Source organism: Podarcis gaigeae, assembly GCF_964106915.1.
Source record: "Podarcis gaigeae genome assembly, chromosome: 6".
NCBI lineage: Eukaryota > Metazoa > Chordata > Lepidosauria > Squamata > Lacertidae > Podarcis > Podarcis gaigeae.
The window spans coordinates 59,816,331-59,835,432 of NC_139682.1; the positions used below are offsets into that span (position 1 = coordinate 59,816,331).

Sequence of the window (19,102 nt, forward strand, 5' to 3'; positions counted from 1 at the left end):
GTGAAACCCAGAAGTAACGCGCTCTGTTACTTCCGGGTTGCCGCAGAGCGCAACTCGAACGCGCTCAACTCGAAGTGTATTCAACCCGAGGTATGACTGTATAGCTTTAAAGTACTGTTCAAAATGCCCCTTGGGGAAGCTTTCATAGGAGTGAGAAGTCATCAGAGATTCACATCATTGAAAGAAAACACAGACACCATCTCTTGCAGTGTTGCAGCTTAATGCTTGTGGCACAATCCCTGGATGGTAGGCTTTCACGGTGCTTCCAGGGAAGCTTGGATGTCCTGTTGTTTTTTATGCCATTTTTGTATTTTCTTTGGGTTGTGCATTTTCTTTGTTCCTTGAACTGGATATGGTGGCCATTCCACTAGTGCAGAAGGACTGGATCTGCTGGCCAGGTATAATGTGACTACAGGATTGCTCTGTTAAGCCTACATATAGATCTCACATCAACAAAAACAAAAGTGGAGCTTGATTAAGGCTCCTATTGGCATGGGTTGGAAGGAGGAACAGCATTTATAGATTCAAACCCCACTTTTCTTGTAAATATGAATTAATAAAATGTCAACAACTCATTGACTGATTCTAGCAGCTTTGATAGAAACACTTGAAAAGAAATGCTAAAATACTGTAGTCTAATTTTGAATTATTTTTTATTTCCGCCTACCCCCTAAAAAATACATGAAAAGCCCAGAAGATTATTTAGGATTAATAGATTATCAAAAGTGCCAGTTGGCACTGACTTGTCCGGATTAAATAAAAATAAAAATCTCTATAATAAATGCAGCTGTTTACTAATAAATAAAGCCTCAGCTGTAACCAAAATAAATTAGATGTATTTAATTGGTTGATTGCAAACCTCCCCTCTTTATTACAATACTGCTCCTTGTTATTTTATGATGTCAGGGTAACGTGGCAGATTGACAGAGTGTTTATGAATCACAGTTTACAGATGGCATCCCTGTTTTCCTCAGCAGTTATGAGCACAAGTCACAGGAGGACTCAATAGAGGTTTTTCGCCAAAGAAGACCCCCTGAGATTTTGCTGCTTCCATTTCTCTTATGCCAATCTTTTTCCTGACAGGAGCACTACTTCACAAAAACCTATGTTCAATAAATTAAAGCCACCTGGCACAAATTTAGAAATATTTAACACTCAGAGGACTCCTGTGTGTCTCCACGTGATTTCTATTCACTTCCAAAAGCCTCGGCAACAATAGTTGGAACAGGCCTCATGTGATTCTGTGGGCTTTCACCCTCCCACCTCAAGACAGAATAGTGAGAGGAGTCAGCTTGGCTTGTAACATACCCCTCCTCCCATCTGCAAAAGATTCCAAGATCTCCTAAGGACACCTCCTCAGAACGTTGAGCCTTGAACTGCCTAGACTCCTGATAGCTTTGAAATTCAACTGGGATATAATCCTGGGTCTCTGCACATTTAGAGGTTTCAGAACGGAACTCTTCCTTTTGGTCACTAGTCACGAACAGACACCGGGGAATGCAGTCATAATAGTCAACAGATCTGTAAACTTGTGCCATTAGTTATGCGCATAATGGATTGGATTCTAATTAGCTGGTTCATCAGAATCCTGGAAAGAGATGGCATCCTTTAGAGATTGCTGGCGTACAAACTTCACCCATGCATTTAAAAGCACATCAGTGTCACATAAGGAGACACAGGGCCTTCTACCGCTCCCCTCTGTAGTTACCGCTCCCCTGTAGTTATGCAACACAGCTTGGTCCCCCAAAAGAACTAATAATACACTGAAAGTAAAAACCCCAAACTCTCCAACCCTCATTTCCTACCTTTAGCCACACTTTTAATGAAAATATAGAAGCTTTCTGGTGGAGATCTGTTCTCCCCATCTGTCACAAAAAATCGAAAGCTGTCGTGACTTTCTGGACTCAGTACGTTCGTATGGAAATACCAGAGGCGGTTCATGTCCACGTCGTCTTGAGTGAAATTCATTCCAGGATGCAGAGTGCTCCAAGCTGATGTGGTCTGAAAAACATCATGGAATGGGTGGGTGAAACAAATGCATGCACACACACATAAGCTGCACATGCTATAGAGATATACATATTGAACAGCTGTGAAGATGGCTAACTTTTAAGAGCTACTGAACAGCTGGGGCTGACCAAGGTTTAATGCCCCTCCATACACTTGGAACCTAGAATGGTAAAAGACAGAAAAGGCAGCAGCAGGTGGTACCGTCTAAGGTCTCACTCACTGACAGCAAGGCCCAAAGCCAATGGGATGGAGCTGCAGGTCCTTCATTAGCTACCACAATATGGGCCTAGACAGAAGTCTGAAGGCTGTGGCACGAGTCAGTGTGAGGAATACAGTGTAGAAGCTGCTTTACACAGAATTGGACCATTGGGCAATCTAGTTCTGGCTGACAGGAGCTCTCCTGGACTTCAGACAGAAGACATTCCCAGTCCTATGTGAATATACCAGAGATTGAACCCAGGACCTTCTGTGTACAAAGCCAATGCTCTACCACTGAGCTATGGCCTTTCACTGGTAGAAAAGGGTGTTGAGCTACTTTTTGACCCTTCTAAAGGAAGCCACCCTTTAGCATGGCATTTAGTTACTTGTGACTGACCCTGTTGCATACCCTTAAACCATCTACAAGTGTTGCAAGTCGTTTCAGATTGACTTTATTTGAGAGAAATAACATTAGTTTCTCCACCACATTTGTATCCAGTACTTAACATTTGGTGGTTTGTGTGGGTTTGTTTCCAGTTTTTATCCTCATAAAACCATGGTAGCCTAAGAAGTGTCATGCTTGAGTAGGGATTTGAACCCAGGACTTCCCTCTCCAAGGTCATTGCAGTGTATTGGCTCATTTAATCTTTTGAAGACTTGCCACACTACTATAAAATGGACACTTCATTATACCCCTTTTGCTCAAAATTATTCGGGTAATTAGCCATTAGTTATTTATTTATTGACCATTAACATTTCTGAAAATACACACAGACCTGCCTAACCCATTAGCATGTGCGCCAAAAAACAGTGTTTTTCTATGTGCCTTTTAGACAAGCATCATCAACCTGTCTCTTCTTGGATCCTGCTTTCCAACCTGTCACACGGGGGGGGGGGGGAGCCCTGGTGCATGCCAAGAGATGCAGATGGATCCGTTGTAGCACACCCTGATGTCCATAGCTGATGCCCAGGTGTTTCAACTTGTGCTTGCTTACCTAGCTAGAAGCTGGTTTTATTCCAAGAGAAGGTTCAAGACAATTAGATGCCATCATAATATAAGCCAGAGGGTTTCTATTAATGCAGCACTTAGAAAGAAGATAAAAGACTCTCTCCAACAGCAGGCATTGATGTAGGGGTTCTACATGCAATCTGCATACACATTGCATGTTGTCCAGGCCAGGGTTTGATGCTGTCTCACATTGCAATCAACCACCTACATGAAGCATGAGCCAAGTACCATAAGGTTAAAAAGCTTTATGCCTCAGTCATTTCTGAGCAGAGTAGGTGTGATGTAAAAACCTGCTCACTTTGTATCAAGGCCACCTAATCTGCTGCCCATTCAATGAATACAAAACAAAAGCCCAATTCACACATTTAGTAGTAGTGTGGTTGCCACTTGAAAATAGAACACTCAGGACTTCTACCTCCCTGTTCGTTTAGGTTCATTTTTATATAGAGTTTGTTGCTTAATAATACATTTGTGTAAAAAAAGAAAACACATTTTCATATATAACAAGCTGGGCAAGGTTGATTTCCAAGTGGTTAAGTATATCACAAATATTTCATTTCAACACAGCATCTATGATCTGACTAATCATATGAATCAGGACTAGAGTTGTGCATCATTGCAATTACTGTATTCCAAAACTGAAAGCAACAAAACATGGAAATAATACATGCAACAAAGCAAGCCAACATGGTTGTCCCACAGTAAGTCTATCCCCTGAAGCTATGTCACTAGCTCAGTTGTTGTTTTTTAATGGCTGTTAGTTTCTCTATTGGGGACGCAGGTGGCGCTGTGGGTTAAAGCCTCAGCGCCTAGGACTTGCCGATCGAAAGGTCAGCGGTTCGAATCCCTGCGGTGGGGTGCGCTCCCGCTGCTCGGTCCCAGCGCCTGCCAACCTAGCAGTTCGAAAGCACCTCCGGGTGCAAGTAGATAAATAGGGACCGCTTACCAGCGGGAAGGTAAACGGCGTTTCTGTGTGCGGCTCTGGCTTGCCAGAGCAGCGATGTCACGCTGGCCACGTGACCCAGAAGTGTCTCCGGACAGCGCTGGCCCCTGGCCTCTTGAGTGAGATGGGCGCACAACCCCAGAGTCTGTCAAGACTGGCCCGTACGGGCAGGGGTACCTTTACCTTTACCTTTAGTTTCTCTATCCAAAAGCAAGCAATTTTTGAAAGACTTTCAGAAAGCATAAACATTCATTTTCTTCATTCTAATGTAGTGGCCCTATATAGTGTCTCCATCTCTTCCAAGTGGGATTCATTATAGACCCAGAAAGATGAATCAGTCTTGCAATATCAGACAGATTTAAGGTTTATGACTAAATATAATCCCTGTGGAGAACTGAAGGCCTTTTTCATACAAAAACAAAGAGATCTTCTTCAGTCTGTGCTAGGGTCAGGCCAGCACATTTTGGCACCTGAGGTGAACCACAAAATGGTGTCTCCCCACCATGAAAGGAGTATTGTCCAGACATTCCTGCCCCAGGTCTGCAGGTCATCACACCAGATGCCAGGGATCCTGGCTGGCTCTCAGACTACCCCACCCTCACCTGTCCTCAAAGGCCACAGGGGAGGAGCTGGTGAGCCAGAAACAAGCTCAACAGCTACCCTCTAGCTAGCTGTGTGTGAGGTTAGCTGGGAAGGGAAGAAATTAAGAACCTGCCAGGATCAGGACCTGGTTGAGAGCAGAGGATGGAACCTCTAGCTCTTATATAAGCTGCCAGTCCAGCAATGATTGGTGGGGACTGTCATTTGTGCTCGTTTACAGTCTCAAAGCTGAGAATCACTGCCAGTGGAGGAATGAGGTGTGGGGAGAGCTGCAGAAGAGCCCAATTACTTAAGCAGGGGAAGGAACCTCGGGAACCTTCGACTCCTCCAGGCTACTTGACAGAGGGGCAACACACAGCTTTCTATTACTGCAGAACTGTGCTACTGTGAACAGACACATGCAGCCATTCACCAAGTGCTCTTGTGATGCAGTCCCAGCTCATGGAAATGTTTACTTGGATTACCCTTTCACTGACTGCATGAATTAAACAAGTTTATGTAGGTGAACTGAAATGATGGAGAAGCTGTGAACTCATTTCCCTCCACTTCACAGACCATATTTAATTCTGACACCTATCCAAGGTATTCAGAAGTGTAAACACACCTCACTGTGATGACCATTTCCTTCCTCTTGCTAAATTAGTGACATTTCAACACTAAACCCAACAGGATTTCTTCCGATCGGACACATTAAAAGTTTATATGTTTAAAAGAAGCAAAAAAACAAGTACTGCAAAACACGTTCATCATTGCTAAAGAATTTACAAGGATATTCTAGCTTCCTTTATTTGGGATCAACAAAAATATAACAAGCAGCATGCAGTACTTTAGCTCAGTCAAGCATAAACCTCCTTTGGCACTATTACTCTTTTCCATTTTCAGGTCCTTTTGGTGGCATTTCTCACCTTTTGAGGTTTCTTTATTTGCAGCAGTTGCCTGGGTGGCATTTTCCAGAGCCCTGAACACTACTGAGTTCCTGGCACATCCAACAAATAATACATCAGGTTAGGCCCTCGCCATTGAGGATGTAGTGTTCTTTGATAGGGGCACCAGGAGGTCTAAAACTGACTGTGCAATGTGCTCTAAAAATCTGAGACGTTTATTTTGTTATGCTAATGGTGCTCCTTTTACAGAATTCCAATTTGGGGTTATTGTTCACAGTGCCTTGGACTCTGAGCACGATCCTTCTGGGAATGGCATAGATTCATTCTACATTGGAACAGCAACAGCTGCAGCCCCGGTGGGCATTGATAATTTCTCACTTCTTTGAGGTTAGCTGTTGCTAAGTTTAGTGTTTAATTATTTTCTTCTTCTTCGGCAGGTCTGAAACCCAGCTTCAATTGAACAGATGGGCTTCTGTCTGCTGGGTGGAGAAAGGGGGAATGGTATGGGGGCAAATTGCTGTGCACCCTATGTCACCTTGTGTCCACTATCCCCCATTCCCTGCATCCTATTTATTCATCATCTTTGATTCATGCCCATTGGGCAGGACCTGGAGAAGATGGTGGACTGGATGTCTTGATGTGATCGGAGATGCTGGATTGACAGGACCAGATGGTGCATTGGCCATGAGGTCAAGAGATGGCTTCTGGTGTGGCTTCTTTGTCTTATCTGTATTTCTTTCCTGTATCTGTTTAGGGATGATGGTGTCCAGCTGGTCTACTGAGAGGTCAGACATTTTGTTGTAGGATCAGCAGTAAGATTTATTTGACCTTGTGATTGGGAGATGATAGGAGGCCACCTAGCCAAGCTCATTGTACTGGGCACCTTTTTTATGCTCCCTGAGTCACCCTTGAGTGAATGGTATCTGACTAACTACCTAACATTGCTGTCCAGATTGAGGAGCTGCCTAGTCAGATGTTCTTGGGACCTGAAGGAACCACCCTTCTAAACACTGGCCAGTGAGTGAAGGAACGTCTCCACCCCCATCGTTCTGCCCGGGCACTGAGGTCCAGCTCTGAGGGCCTTCTGCCGGTTCCCTCACTGAAAGATGTGAGGTTGCAGGGAACCAGGCAGAGGGCCTTCTTGGTGGTGGCGCCTGCCCGGTGGAAACGCCCTCCCATCAGATGTCAAGGAAATAAACAACTATCTGACTTTTAGAAAACATCTGAAAGCAGCCCTGTTTAGGGAAGTTTTAATATTTGATGCTTTATTCTGTTTTTAATCTGTTGGGAGCCGCCCAGAGTGGCTGGGAAAACCCCGCCAGATGGGTAGGGTAAAAATAAAGAAGAAGAAGAAGAAGAAGAAGAAGAAGAAGAAGAAGAAGAAGAAGAAGAAGAAGAAGAAGAAGAAGAAACAACAGGGGGCCCTCTACAAGTGTAGAGTTCAAGCTGAGTGCTGTTGTCCAAGACCAGACATAAGTGCATTTGCATGAACTTTATGCTCTAAGCACATTCCAAGCCCACAGTTAATGGCTATGCCTTCCTACAAATCTTTAAGCATCTTTAGCAAAGTTCTTACCTTTACACTAAATGCATGTGACATAACCTGAGTTGGGATAGACAAAAATGCCAATTTATATTTCTTTCATTTTTCTAGTTTTAAGTCTAGTTCTCCACATTCCTGCATCAGTTTGCCATTTTTTTAAAAGAAAGTTTTCATTAAAAAAATGTTATTTTCACTAATACATGCATTTTAAGCACGTTTTCTCCTAATATGTGCAATTTTTGTACACAATAGTTGGCTGGAGAACTGCATCACTAAATTTGGAGAAATGTATATTTCAAAAGTTAGCTACCTTTTGGTTTATGTATTGCTTTGAGTCCCGGAAGACGTGCTCCATGCCTTGCAGGCCTTTTCCCACCTGACCTGGGAGAGTGGGGCTCTGACCGACTCCAGCTACAAAAGCTGAGGCTGCTGAGCAGAATCTTAGGTTGGGGTATTGTTTAGGGGTTTTTGGTGGTGGTGGGTTTTTGCTGTTAAGATGTTAATTTCTTGTATCTTTGTTTTGTATCTTATGATTTATGTGGAAATAGTTCAATTCAGCCATGCACTTTTTTGTTTTATTTGTGGTTTATACTACTTTCTATGTTTGTAATAATGTAATTCTTTATGTTGTAAGCTACCTTGAGCATGGTTTAGGCTGTGGAAAGGCAGCTTACAAATAAAATGATGTATGTGTGATTCGGGGACTGCAAATTACGCAGGTTTGCATTACGAAAGGAGCCAAATTGAATTTATCTCTCATTCCTGGTCTTCATGCCAAAGTAGGGGTGGGGGCAGGAATCTGCAAGGATTCTCTAGCTTCCATTATTAGAGATCACAAAAAACCAACCCACAGTACTTTAGCTCAGTTAGGAATAAAACCCTTTTGGCACTATTTCCATTTTCCATTTTCAGATCTTTTTGGTATTCCCTTTCCCCAGTTAAGACCACTAGTTGAACAGTTAAAACAGCCAAGGTGCATGTTCCCACCAAGCAAAAAGATCACATCAACCGCCCACTACTGAAACATATCTCTATTTTGAGCTAGTTTCCAAATTTCCTTATGTTTTCAGGATGCCAAAAAGCTGGAAGTCCACTTTCAAAAAAGCTCCGCTCTCACTCTTTTTTCCATTTATATGAGTAGATTATGTGAAACTCATTACATTTTATGCTTTTGCACAAAAATCTTAGTTTCCTACTAATATTATGCAATGACATAATGCCATTTGTAGAGGTGTCACATAAAGGGACTGACTTTTATGGGCTTCTGATGGCAAGACTATCCACTTTATATTCTGTTTTATGTAAGCGTTCTCAAAATTTATTGATCCCAACAGATTTCTCAAGTTACTTAATTATAAAAGGAAGACTATAGCCTAGTGGTTTAGCACGCCAATATACAAGCCAGTTAAAACGTTTTGCTATAGCTGCAGAGCGTTGGCTCAAAGAGCAACGGAACAGGACATTAATATATAGGACCTTTTTGAGGACAGAAAACAAATGCAAAGGAGAGAAAGAGACAAGGCTAACTGCTTTTATGCTATCAGACACTATTATTATATGTTAACTTAAAAGACGCCATGTGCGTACAATTTCTTTTTGCCTTTCATACTAAGAAGGGGAGAGGAGAGGAAGTCTCACACTTCTACACTTCCATCCTGTTCTGCCATGTCTATCTTTAGTTTAAGCATCTTCAACATAGCAGCAAGAATATTTATCACCGTAATGTATATTTGACACAGAAGCACTGACAAGTTTGGCTCCTCAGCACAGAGAAATGCACATGTGTCACATATGAGTACATATAAGATGTTTTGCGTGGAAATAAAATTCATAAAAATAGCACATGATATTGTGTGTCAAATGGTCACTTTTTTCTTGTTTGCAGTCCACGCCACAGGGCTCACCCCTAACTGACACTGGTCAACTCCAACTGTCCATCAACCAGCACGCGGGCTGATTGAATTTTGGGTACATGCCCAATGCTTATGCCAAACCTGCTTCATTTGTAATCATTATAGTTGTGGCCTAGCTTGATCCCAATACTTGTCTCTTATATTGTATGTACTATTTTGCACACACATCCCACAACCTTTGCTGTGCCTATGCTTCGCAACCACATGTTGACAGGGCTGTGTGTAAAGAAAACGCTGAGAATCATTATTACCTTTAATTTCAGGTGTCCATATCTTGGCTTGTTGTTTATGACATAATGCAGCTGATTCCTCAAAGAATCTTTGTCTTCAACTTCTAATGACACACTGGAAATAACTTTGTTCTCATGAACTTCAACTTCCAAGCCTGTGTTCCTGAGGGGCAAGAAATAAATATTGCATGGGGCGGGGGAGGAGACACACAGATTCAGAATCCAACATCATCTTTCAAACGCAGTACCAATGTAATTTCTGCCTCACGTATAACACTGCCCTTACTTGAGACAAATGGAAGTCTGGCAGATCCCTGGTACACTCCATTTCAGATGTCCCCTACTATTAAAAACAGGAAGTCTTCTCCACCTCATTCAGCAAGGTAGAGGCATTTGTAAAGCCAAAAATAAGGCCCCACCTAATATAGCAGAGCTGCTGCCTCCTCCACTGGGTGAGTGTCTCATTGGTAAGGTGACAACATGCTCTCTTCAAGTGAGAAAGGTGGTGGCAGCGGCACCCACTGCTTCCTCTCTTTGGCACTGCAACCCCATCCCCACCCCACCTGTTCCTACTGTCAGTTTGGGGTTTAATGAATCATTCCTGAAGGACAACTTAATCAGCCTTTGGTCCTTTTCACCTACTCCATAGGGTTGGCAGGTGTGGTTAATTCACTCTGGGTAACAAAAAAACACCCCAGACTTACTTTTACAACACACTTTTGTTACGGAACTGACATTGAAATACCTAGCTATTTTTAAATGAACAAAATGTGCCAGTACTAATTCACTACAAATAATATGCTGGATCTGATGTAAAGGCAGCTTTCTTTGAAATGTTTGATTTATTAATTTACTTAAATATATTTTATTGCATTTATATCCCACCTTTTTCTCCAAGCAGCTCAAGGTGGCATACACGGTTCTTTCTTTGCTCATTTAATCCCTACAACAACCCTGTGAGGTAGCTTAGGCTGAGAGTTACCTAGTGAGCTTCATGGCCAAGTGTGATTTGAACCCTGGTCTCCCAGGTCCTAGTGTGACACTCTAGCCACAACACTCAATGTCCTCCCTATGGGTCCATATCTGTTTTTTACACGCATTGCCCTTACACATTATATCACAGAGATTCACCTGCCATAGCATAAAGTGATTCCTTCCAAACCATTCTGACATCATCATTCCACTCTGTAGTTGTGTCTAGCCAGCTTACTATCCATGAAACACAGCTTTGATATTTGTTCTACTTGTTGAGGATTAATTAATGTCAGCATCCTGACCTTAATATTTATATTAAAAGATCATAATTTCATAAGAAACGAGAATGAAAAGAATTAACAATTGCCAAGAGACAAGCAACGCATCCATCTTCTTGCCAATAAACAATTCATCAAACATGTTAACAATTAAAGAGAAATAAAATGTTTCCCCCCCTGTCTCTCCTAAAGTCACTTTGCATAGAATGTCACTTCAACAGCTAACCTGGAAAGATGAGGGATTTCATCGTTGACTGGCAGGATGAAGATGTAAAGTGTCCCTTGGACTGTGTGCTTGCCATCTGTCAGCTGAATGGTGAAACTATCCTCTAGGCTTTCTGTGTCATCATGCATGTACATAAGCATCAGTCCTATCGGAGAAAGTACCAGAGACAACGGAGTATTTTGAACACAGCAGTCAAGTGCCACATTCTAAACACAAGCAACATCCAAATGGAATTTAGGGTATCAAAGCTACATAAACTTGAAGGAACTGATTAAGTTATCCTGCAGCTTGCACGTGTTCTTTCCTTTCAAACAAAACAATCATAGCAGGATACCATTAAGGTACTTCAGAACTGCCAAGAACAACTTGATATCACCAAATGGCCTTTTTGAGGCATTAAGATCATTTATTTCCCATTTAATCCCTGAATTGCTAGCCAGCTAGGATTATCAGAATTTGAAGTGGACAGAACCCAGAATTAATCGGGCAGTTGACCAATACATTTTGATGCATGTAAACTATGGGGTGCATTTCCGCCCCCCATAAGTCTGTAAAGTGACCCTTAATCACCACTTGAAGATGGGATTTCATGAGTTTATGTTACCTCATGCCCTCTATTGATAACAAATCCTGCTCCCTCCTGTCCTTTTAAACACTGAGGTCATTGAGCGAAGAGTTCTTGAAAATGCAAAAACTAACTCACATGGCTTTTAAATTTTTAGTTAGGGACTGGTTTAGGAAAACTCTGATGGACGCAAGTGTCTACATTTTAGTGCAAGTTTGGATACAAAGGTCTTTCAGCTAAATACTTATAGCAAGCTATGACAGCTTCCCAGCTCCCTCCTTTAACCAAGTTTTAACATTTTCTTGTACAGTTCTTGGGTGGAAATCAATGTTGCAGTAAGGAGATCATTCCATCAGCCCAAGGATTTCTGCTTGCCAGGTGGAACCATCATCTACCTCCTCCACCTATTCTAGGGGGTCTCCTGACCCTCCCAAAGAAGACCGGGGAGGGCATGGAGGGCTCATGGGGGTTAGGAGGAGGGGATGCCCCATTGCACTAGTGGGATGAGTTGTGCTGGCTTCTGCTAGTGCAACAACTTGGTTAAATTCGGCCCCTTGTACAGAGTATGTAGCATGAATGATTTTACAGATGAACAATGAAAGCCTACTGAGTCCAAAAACAATAACTGAACATATCTGGAAAATGTGCTTGGGCTACAGTCCTAAATGTGAAAAGTTATTTGTGTTTAATAGAGTTAAAACAATATGTTACTCTATTCCAACATCAGGAGATACAACTGCATTTTTTGGGGGGGGGGGGGATGAAAATGCAGAGTATAAAACACAGTTGTATTTAAAAAAAAAAAATTCTCCCTCTTGCTTAACTCTAGATGCTAGTCCACAACAAAAAGAACTTACGGTACTATATTAGAGGGGAAAACAGCACTCCCCACCTGCAGCCAATAGCCCATTCTACTACTTTCAGTATTCTACCATCTCATTCTGATGCACATCTAGACCAGGCTTAGCCACACACAGTTCTAATTGTTATTTCAGGACACTCACTATATCCTCTTAGCAATATTAGTGCATCATGCAAAAGAGAAGTTGGCCTATTTTTAATAAATGTCATACAGTTATGAATATGTCAAAATATTTCTTGTATTAAATTATTTAGAATGCTGCTAGCATGCATTTATGAGCCTGTCCTGTCTGCCAAATTTCCAGCATTCAGCTATCAGTCTGCTTACATATGGTCACTTAATTCAAAATTTGCAGTTTGCAATTTTTATTTTATTTTAATTGAATATTTAAGTGTCTAAGGTACTGGGCACTGTTTACATAGCTAGTTAGTTGTGTAAACATCAATATAATGAATTGCCAAGTTATGAATGGATGAATTATGTACTGCAAAGCCGTGGATCACTCAGAGTTGGTCAAGGTTCTCAACCAGTGGGAAGTGAAATGAACATTTGAGGCTCATTTGTTTCTTTGAAAAGGTCAACTCAACTTTCCCACTTGGGCTCATACAGAAAACAAAACCAGACTTTTTATGGAAAAGGACATCATTTCGATTAAGAGAGTCACAGAATTGCAGAGCATCCTGGATGACTTCAAAGCAGCTTGAATGTATGAACAGATGTTCAGAAAATGCAAATAAGGTGGAATTTGAAGGAAGAGTATTAAAATATAGATATTTTAGGAGCAATCAGGTCAGCTGAATAACTAATGTTTTTCCTTGATGCAGAACTAAAATGTTTTAAGTGCTTTCATTCCTTCCATCACAGAAGACTGTCAAAGCACTTCCAAGAAAGAAAGGGAAAATGTTGGTTTAAATGCTGTCATTTATCAAATGCATGGGCATTTGAAATACAGATACCATGAAGCCATACTATGAGTGCCTGGGACAATTCATATCCTGCTTATTCCTATGGTTCAATATTAGAGCCAGTGTGATATAGTGGGGAAGAGGGAGGGTGTGTAAGCACTATACAAGTATTCTGAATAGGGCTAAAGTAAACCCATGAGGTGGGGAGAGCTTGCATGATTGTTTCCTGCACTTGTGAAGACTTCCATGTTGTATTTTTGTTTTAATGGTTTTTATTTCTAGACTGTACTACTCCCCATGCACTCTGGATCTCCACTTGTAAGTTTGTATGTTTTTGTACACTAAGAAATAGAAGCTGTGGTATATAGATCATTGGGGGACAGCCTGTTTTTTCAAGATTCTGAAAGAGTAACGTTTTCTTAGCTTTTGAAGAGACACTCACTTGACATGGTAGCTTTTATCCACCATAGATCAGTTTAAAACTTTCCCCTCTTCTTTTGACAAGCACATAGAGCAGGTAGCAGTGAGACACTCAGGATTCTGGGATGAGATGGATTTTCTGGGCTCATGAAAACACAGTTCAGGGCAGGGTTTGGTGACCCCATAACTATTGAATGCACTCTAACTGCAGGCACATGCTTAGCTATCACGGTATTGATAGGGATTCTGTTAGCTGCCTAGAACTTGGCTTTATCAGATGGTCTTTGAGGCTGGCTGAAGACAACTGGACCTGGATTTATTTTTAATGATGTTCTCAGACAGAGCACCTGTTAAAGCTGAGGCTTTAATTTTTTATATTGCTAGAAGAGATGTTTTCAATATTGTTTTTACCATGCTGCATACCATTTCAGGTGCCATCTCTATATAACCATTGGTTCAAATGCTAATGCTTAGCTGAACTTCTTTAAAGCCTAGCCTAGGCCTTCTACGTGATATCAATGTAAAACCACAATAATGCCAGATTTTCTGGAATGCCAAATTGCCTCTAGCTCTGTTCTGCCCATCCACTCTGCACTGCTCCATTGCTATACTTCGTAAGCTCATGGCACAGGTGCTAACCTTAAGGAGATGTGATCTGCTGTTTCTAGTTCCTAAGCTGATTCTGTGAGTAGTTGTGTTAGCAGCAGAGGTGCCACTGAGTGCAACATTCAACTGCCAGCTCTCTGCCAGGGTCTCTTGCTCACAGGTGCTTTTCTGTTGTTGTTTTTCAAGAGAAAGGATGATATCTTTAACCACAAAAGGACAAGCAAATATACTATGAACTTTCTTTTATTCAGAAAGCTCTCTTGGCCAGGGAAAACTTGAGCCACAACTTGCTTTGGTCACTGGCCAGTGTGACGCAGCTCAAGATGAAATATTATGGGAACACACAACGTGTTGGGATTTCACATTTGTTTTCATATTAAACAATATGTTGCATAAAACATTACATTTTAAGAGTTGCGGTAAGTTATTCTATTTATCTTTGATTGAGTTTTTATGTTTAATTATTCCACACACACCCTATGTTTTTAGCCATCATTATTTTTAACTGTAAGCTGAGTCCCTGCTAGGGAAAAAGGCAGGGTTTTGTTATTGTTATTATTATACTGTGCAATCTGCACAGAAATGTTTGTAGAACTTAAAGTAAGCAAGGAGGAAAATAGAATACTAGTGCTGAGGAAATCAAGGTTCAAGTCTTATATAATTTTTGCCATGGCAAGAATTTAGGTCAGTGTTACTCTTGGTAAAGGACAAACATCTCTCTGTGGTCACCTCTAGACTGTCCGGGTTTTGCTGGAGTGTTTCAAGCATGTACCAGAAATTTAGGTTTGCATAATTAAAGAGGATTGAAGCATTCTCTTGCCCTAAAACAAATCCACTTCTTCTTTTTTAAAGCCTTTTGCAGTTAGGGAAGTGACAGGCAAATGCATTGAAAAGTGTGGAATGAACAAATGATTAACCTGCATATTTATAAAGATCCCACGAGCAAATCAGGATGTATGCTCATTGTAAATAAATCAGAAAAAATGATCAATGCAGACTGGGCATAGTCTAAACCCATAAGCAAATGAGGATGTATGCTCATTGAACAGGTCATCTGGAGGAGCCTTCGGCATTTTGTTTTTGTTTTTTAAGTATCACAGAGGACTAGAGGGTGCAAGTATTTTTATATCTCTTTCTTTCAGAGCAACGTGCTGCAATGAACTGTGGTTTCCAGTAGAGGCCATCCGTTGCTCATACAACATAAATCTAGTTTCTTGCTAAAGCAAACTGAGAAGCTTATAATTGATCATTGTGAAACATTCAAAACAAATAATTTCATTTCTTTCTCCTTCAAAGATTTACAAGTCTCATCCATGCTTACATAACACCTGATATATTATTTGTCCTTGTTCCCACTCAAGATTTTATTTTTTTGCTGTTCTCGGCAAATAGCCATGTGAGCCCCCATTCATCATGTGAGAAGTAGCATACCGGAATATGTCATACTGATGTTTTCGCAACTGCATCTGTTCCATATTCACTTACAAGAAATTTACTTTTGATTTTGCATCTACTTGTATTATCTGCAACCACAGTTCTATTAGAGTTCTTCCAATTTTAGCTGGCCTTGCCCACTGAGCAAGTTCCAGTTATCCCTGCAATACATGGGAAGCTGTCTTATACTGAGTCAGACCATTGGTTTATTCTAGCTTAGCATGATTTGCTCTGACTGGAATTGATTATGAAGGATTTCAGGCAGGGGACTCTCCAGCCCTGCCTAGACATGCTGGGGACTGAACATGGGGTCTTCTGCAAGCAAAGCAGATCCTCTGCTGCCAAGCTATGACCCTATGCCCCAAGAAAAAGAATAGGAAGCAACAATAAGCCAGGAGACAAAGATGCTGCCTTGTAAAGCCCTTTCTCTTACTAGACTTTAGAGTGATAGCTGATCCATGGCCATTTGATGTACCTTTAGGACTATTAATTTGCTGGTGAAAATTTATCACTGAAACAGTTCTTTATCCTGGAAGACCTGTTCTGTCTGCTGCTGTGCTCAGAGCACCCCATTGCTACGTTTGGAGCACCCATCATCTTCATCTCACGGTTGCGAACCATAGGCACAGCGAAGGTTGTAGGATGTGTGTGCAAAATAGTACATACAATATAGGAGACAAGTATTGGGATCAAGTTAGGCCACAACTATAATGATTACAAATGAAGCAGGTTTGGCATAAGCATTGGGCATGTACCCAGAATCCAATCAGCCTGCCTACTCGTTGATGGACAGTTGGAGTTGACCAGTGTCAGTTAGGAGTGAGCCCTGTGAGTTAGGGGTGAGCCCTATGGCGTGGACTGCAAACAAGAAAAAAGTGACCATTTGACACACAATATCATTTGCTATTTTTATTACCCAATAAAAAGGCTACATTTGGGTTCTGTTTGAGGACGACTGTAACTGCTTTTTAAACTGGGAGTGGAGAGGGGCAGGGGCAGGTAATCACAGACTTTGCCTTATGATGGAGCAAACTATGTTTAGATATTACCTTGCTCAGATACTGTCCTATAACTGTAGACCTAGAACATATTTCTACAGGCTGTTTCCATATGCGAATATCATTTGTTCTCTTGTTCACAGTTCACAAAGATACATTGTCCCTCTCAAGGTCAGTTTCAAGCTGTACAACACACACACACACACACACACACACACACACATCCCTGTATAAACTATGAAAGTGCATTTCATATTCTCCAATGACAGGCAATAAAATGATGCCCCAACCTTGTTTAAGTTTTTCCAGTGTAAAGCTGTGGATTTCTAAATCTTTATGGAGTACCGCTGGGCTTAGTTGTTTGTAACGTCCAGTATCTCTGCCATAAATTCCATTTAGTATCACACCATGGCGAGGTGGAGTAGCAATGTAGAATCTCAGCACATCTTGAGGGACATCAAAATCTTCAACATTGATGGTGGCAGGACCCATTGCCTTAATGTCACCTTCCATTACCTAGAGGAAAACATGAATTTCAAAAAAGAAAAAAGAATTGAAAATTACAGAATTAAGAAACAAGAGAATCTTTGCTAAGCAAACCTACTTTTTAAAGCATTTCAGTTCTAATACAACACCAAATATATCATGGGGAACAAGCAGCAACTAGTATTCAGATGTAGAACAGTCAATGTGCCCCAAAATAAGTTAGCTTCTAGACTGGTTATTTCTTTTATCTGGACATATATCTTTTAGGCTTATTGCCCTGCAATAACCCTGTTAATATAGTGGCTTTAGTGAATGTCTGCATGCAGACAGGAGGACCTGAAGAGGAACTGTTTCATCCAGACTTGCTAACTGGCAGTCCTGCCCATTGGCAGATTGCTTGCATCACAAATAAGGAGGCTCTGTTTTAAAGATGAAAGGAAAGTATCATACAACACCTGAAACTGAACGGACAATCAACATTCCAGTTCCATGTGAAAATGAATTGTCAAGTGAATGTCCACATTTGAGATTTATCTTGAATTTGCTTAAATGAAGTTCTCTTGATGGATGCTAAGGTATCAGCTATCGAAGTGCAATACTAGGGCACTGTAGTTCCACCTGCCTCAAAAACAACACTACAGTGCATGCATAACAGTTATCAGTTTTGAATATACCCAAGGAAATTCAAGTTAGGGAAAATTACTTAGAATTTCATCATCGCCACCCCACATTCATTTCAGTTCTAATGTTTTCACTCTGAAAAAGGACGGCTCCATAGGAATACCCCCTATTAGTTTGCACCAGTTCTGCTTTCGCCTAAGAGTTGTAGGATAAACAAGAAAACTTCTGGCAAAGTATTACCTTGCCTGCTCCCCAACATATGCACACATATTTGTTTAAAAAGAAGCCATACTGCATATGTCCCACCACAGTTTTTTTGCACTTCAACTAACATATAATACAGAGTGTGGAGCTGTCTCTTTTCTCTATTTGTAGATTGTTTACTTTCATGTCATGAAGAAGCAAACCAATGTGTCTAAACAATTCAGATACCTAGTTACATGGCTCATCTGGTATGTTGGTTCAATTCCATTAGAAAGTAGAGCTTTTCCTTCTTTTTTTCAGCAACTCTAATTGGGAAGAGCAGCACGCACGGGTGATCCCAAACTTGTTTGCTTTTCTAAAAACCTAGCCAAAGGAAACGAAGTCTTTTACTAGGACTTTAATTTACACTATAGATTGCAAGCACTGGCCAAGTGCTCATTGGGGTTACAATCCTAGAAATCTATATGTGCACACACAGGTGAAGGTTTTTCTGAAGTATGTCTGAACATGGAGCTCAGGTTTACAGTTCAATGTACATGCATGGCATTATATGTGGAACAATTTATAATAATAATAATAACAATAATAATTTATTATTTATACCCTGCCCATCTGGCTGGGTTTCCTCAGCCACTCTGGGTGGCTTTCAACAGAATATTAAAATACAATAATCTATTAAACATTAAAAGCTTCTATAAACAGGGCTGCCTTCAGACGTCTCTAAAAGTCTTGGGGGGGAGAAAAAAGTTTTTTCTCTTTGACATCTGGTGGGAGGATGTTCCACAGGGTGGGTGCCACTACCGAGAAGGCCCTCTGCCTGGTTCTCTGTAACTTGGCTTCGCAGCAAGGGAACCACCAGAAGGCCCTCGGCGCTGGACCTCACTGTCCGGGCAGAACGATGGAGGTGGAGACGCTCCTTCAGGTATACTGGACCGAGGCCGTTTAGGGCTTTAAAGGTCAGCACCAACATTTTGAATTGTGCTCGGAAACGTACTGGAAGCCATTTAGACAAATTCATGTCTGTGTTGATTTAAATAATAATAACTGGATCAAAGGTTTATGCCACAATATGTCCATTAGTCTGTGTTCACGTCTGTTCCCTGGAAGACAACTATTTAGAAACCATCTGAAAGCAGACCTGTTCAGGGAAGTTTTTAATGTGTGACATTTTGAAGTATTTTTAATCTTTCTT

General features: G+C 41.2%; 1 protein-coding gene across 3 annotated transcripts in view; it reads right to left on the reverse strand.

Moving 5' to 3' along the window:
- Positions 1-19,102, reverse strand: part of LOC310846366 (FRAS1-related extracellular matrix protein 1-like) — a 115,605-nt gene that overhangs the window by 48,785 nt on the left and 47,718 nt on the right. For all 3 annotated transcript variants that reach the window (XM_083742732.1, XM_083742733.1, XM_083742734.1), the window contains 4 exons: positions 16,890-17,115; positions 10,810-10,954; positions 9,352-9,493; positions 1,806-2,001 (listed from right to left, as the gene is read on the reverse strand). In XM_083742732.1, coding sequence (XP_083598858.1) covers positions 1,806-2,001; positions 9,352-9,493; positions 10,810-10,954; positions 16,890-17,115 — 709 coding nt within the window. The remainder of the gene's footprint in view (positions 1-1,805; positions 2,002-9,351; positions 9,494-10,809; positions 10,955-16,889; positions 17,116-19,102) is intronic.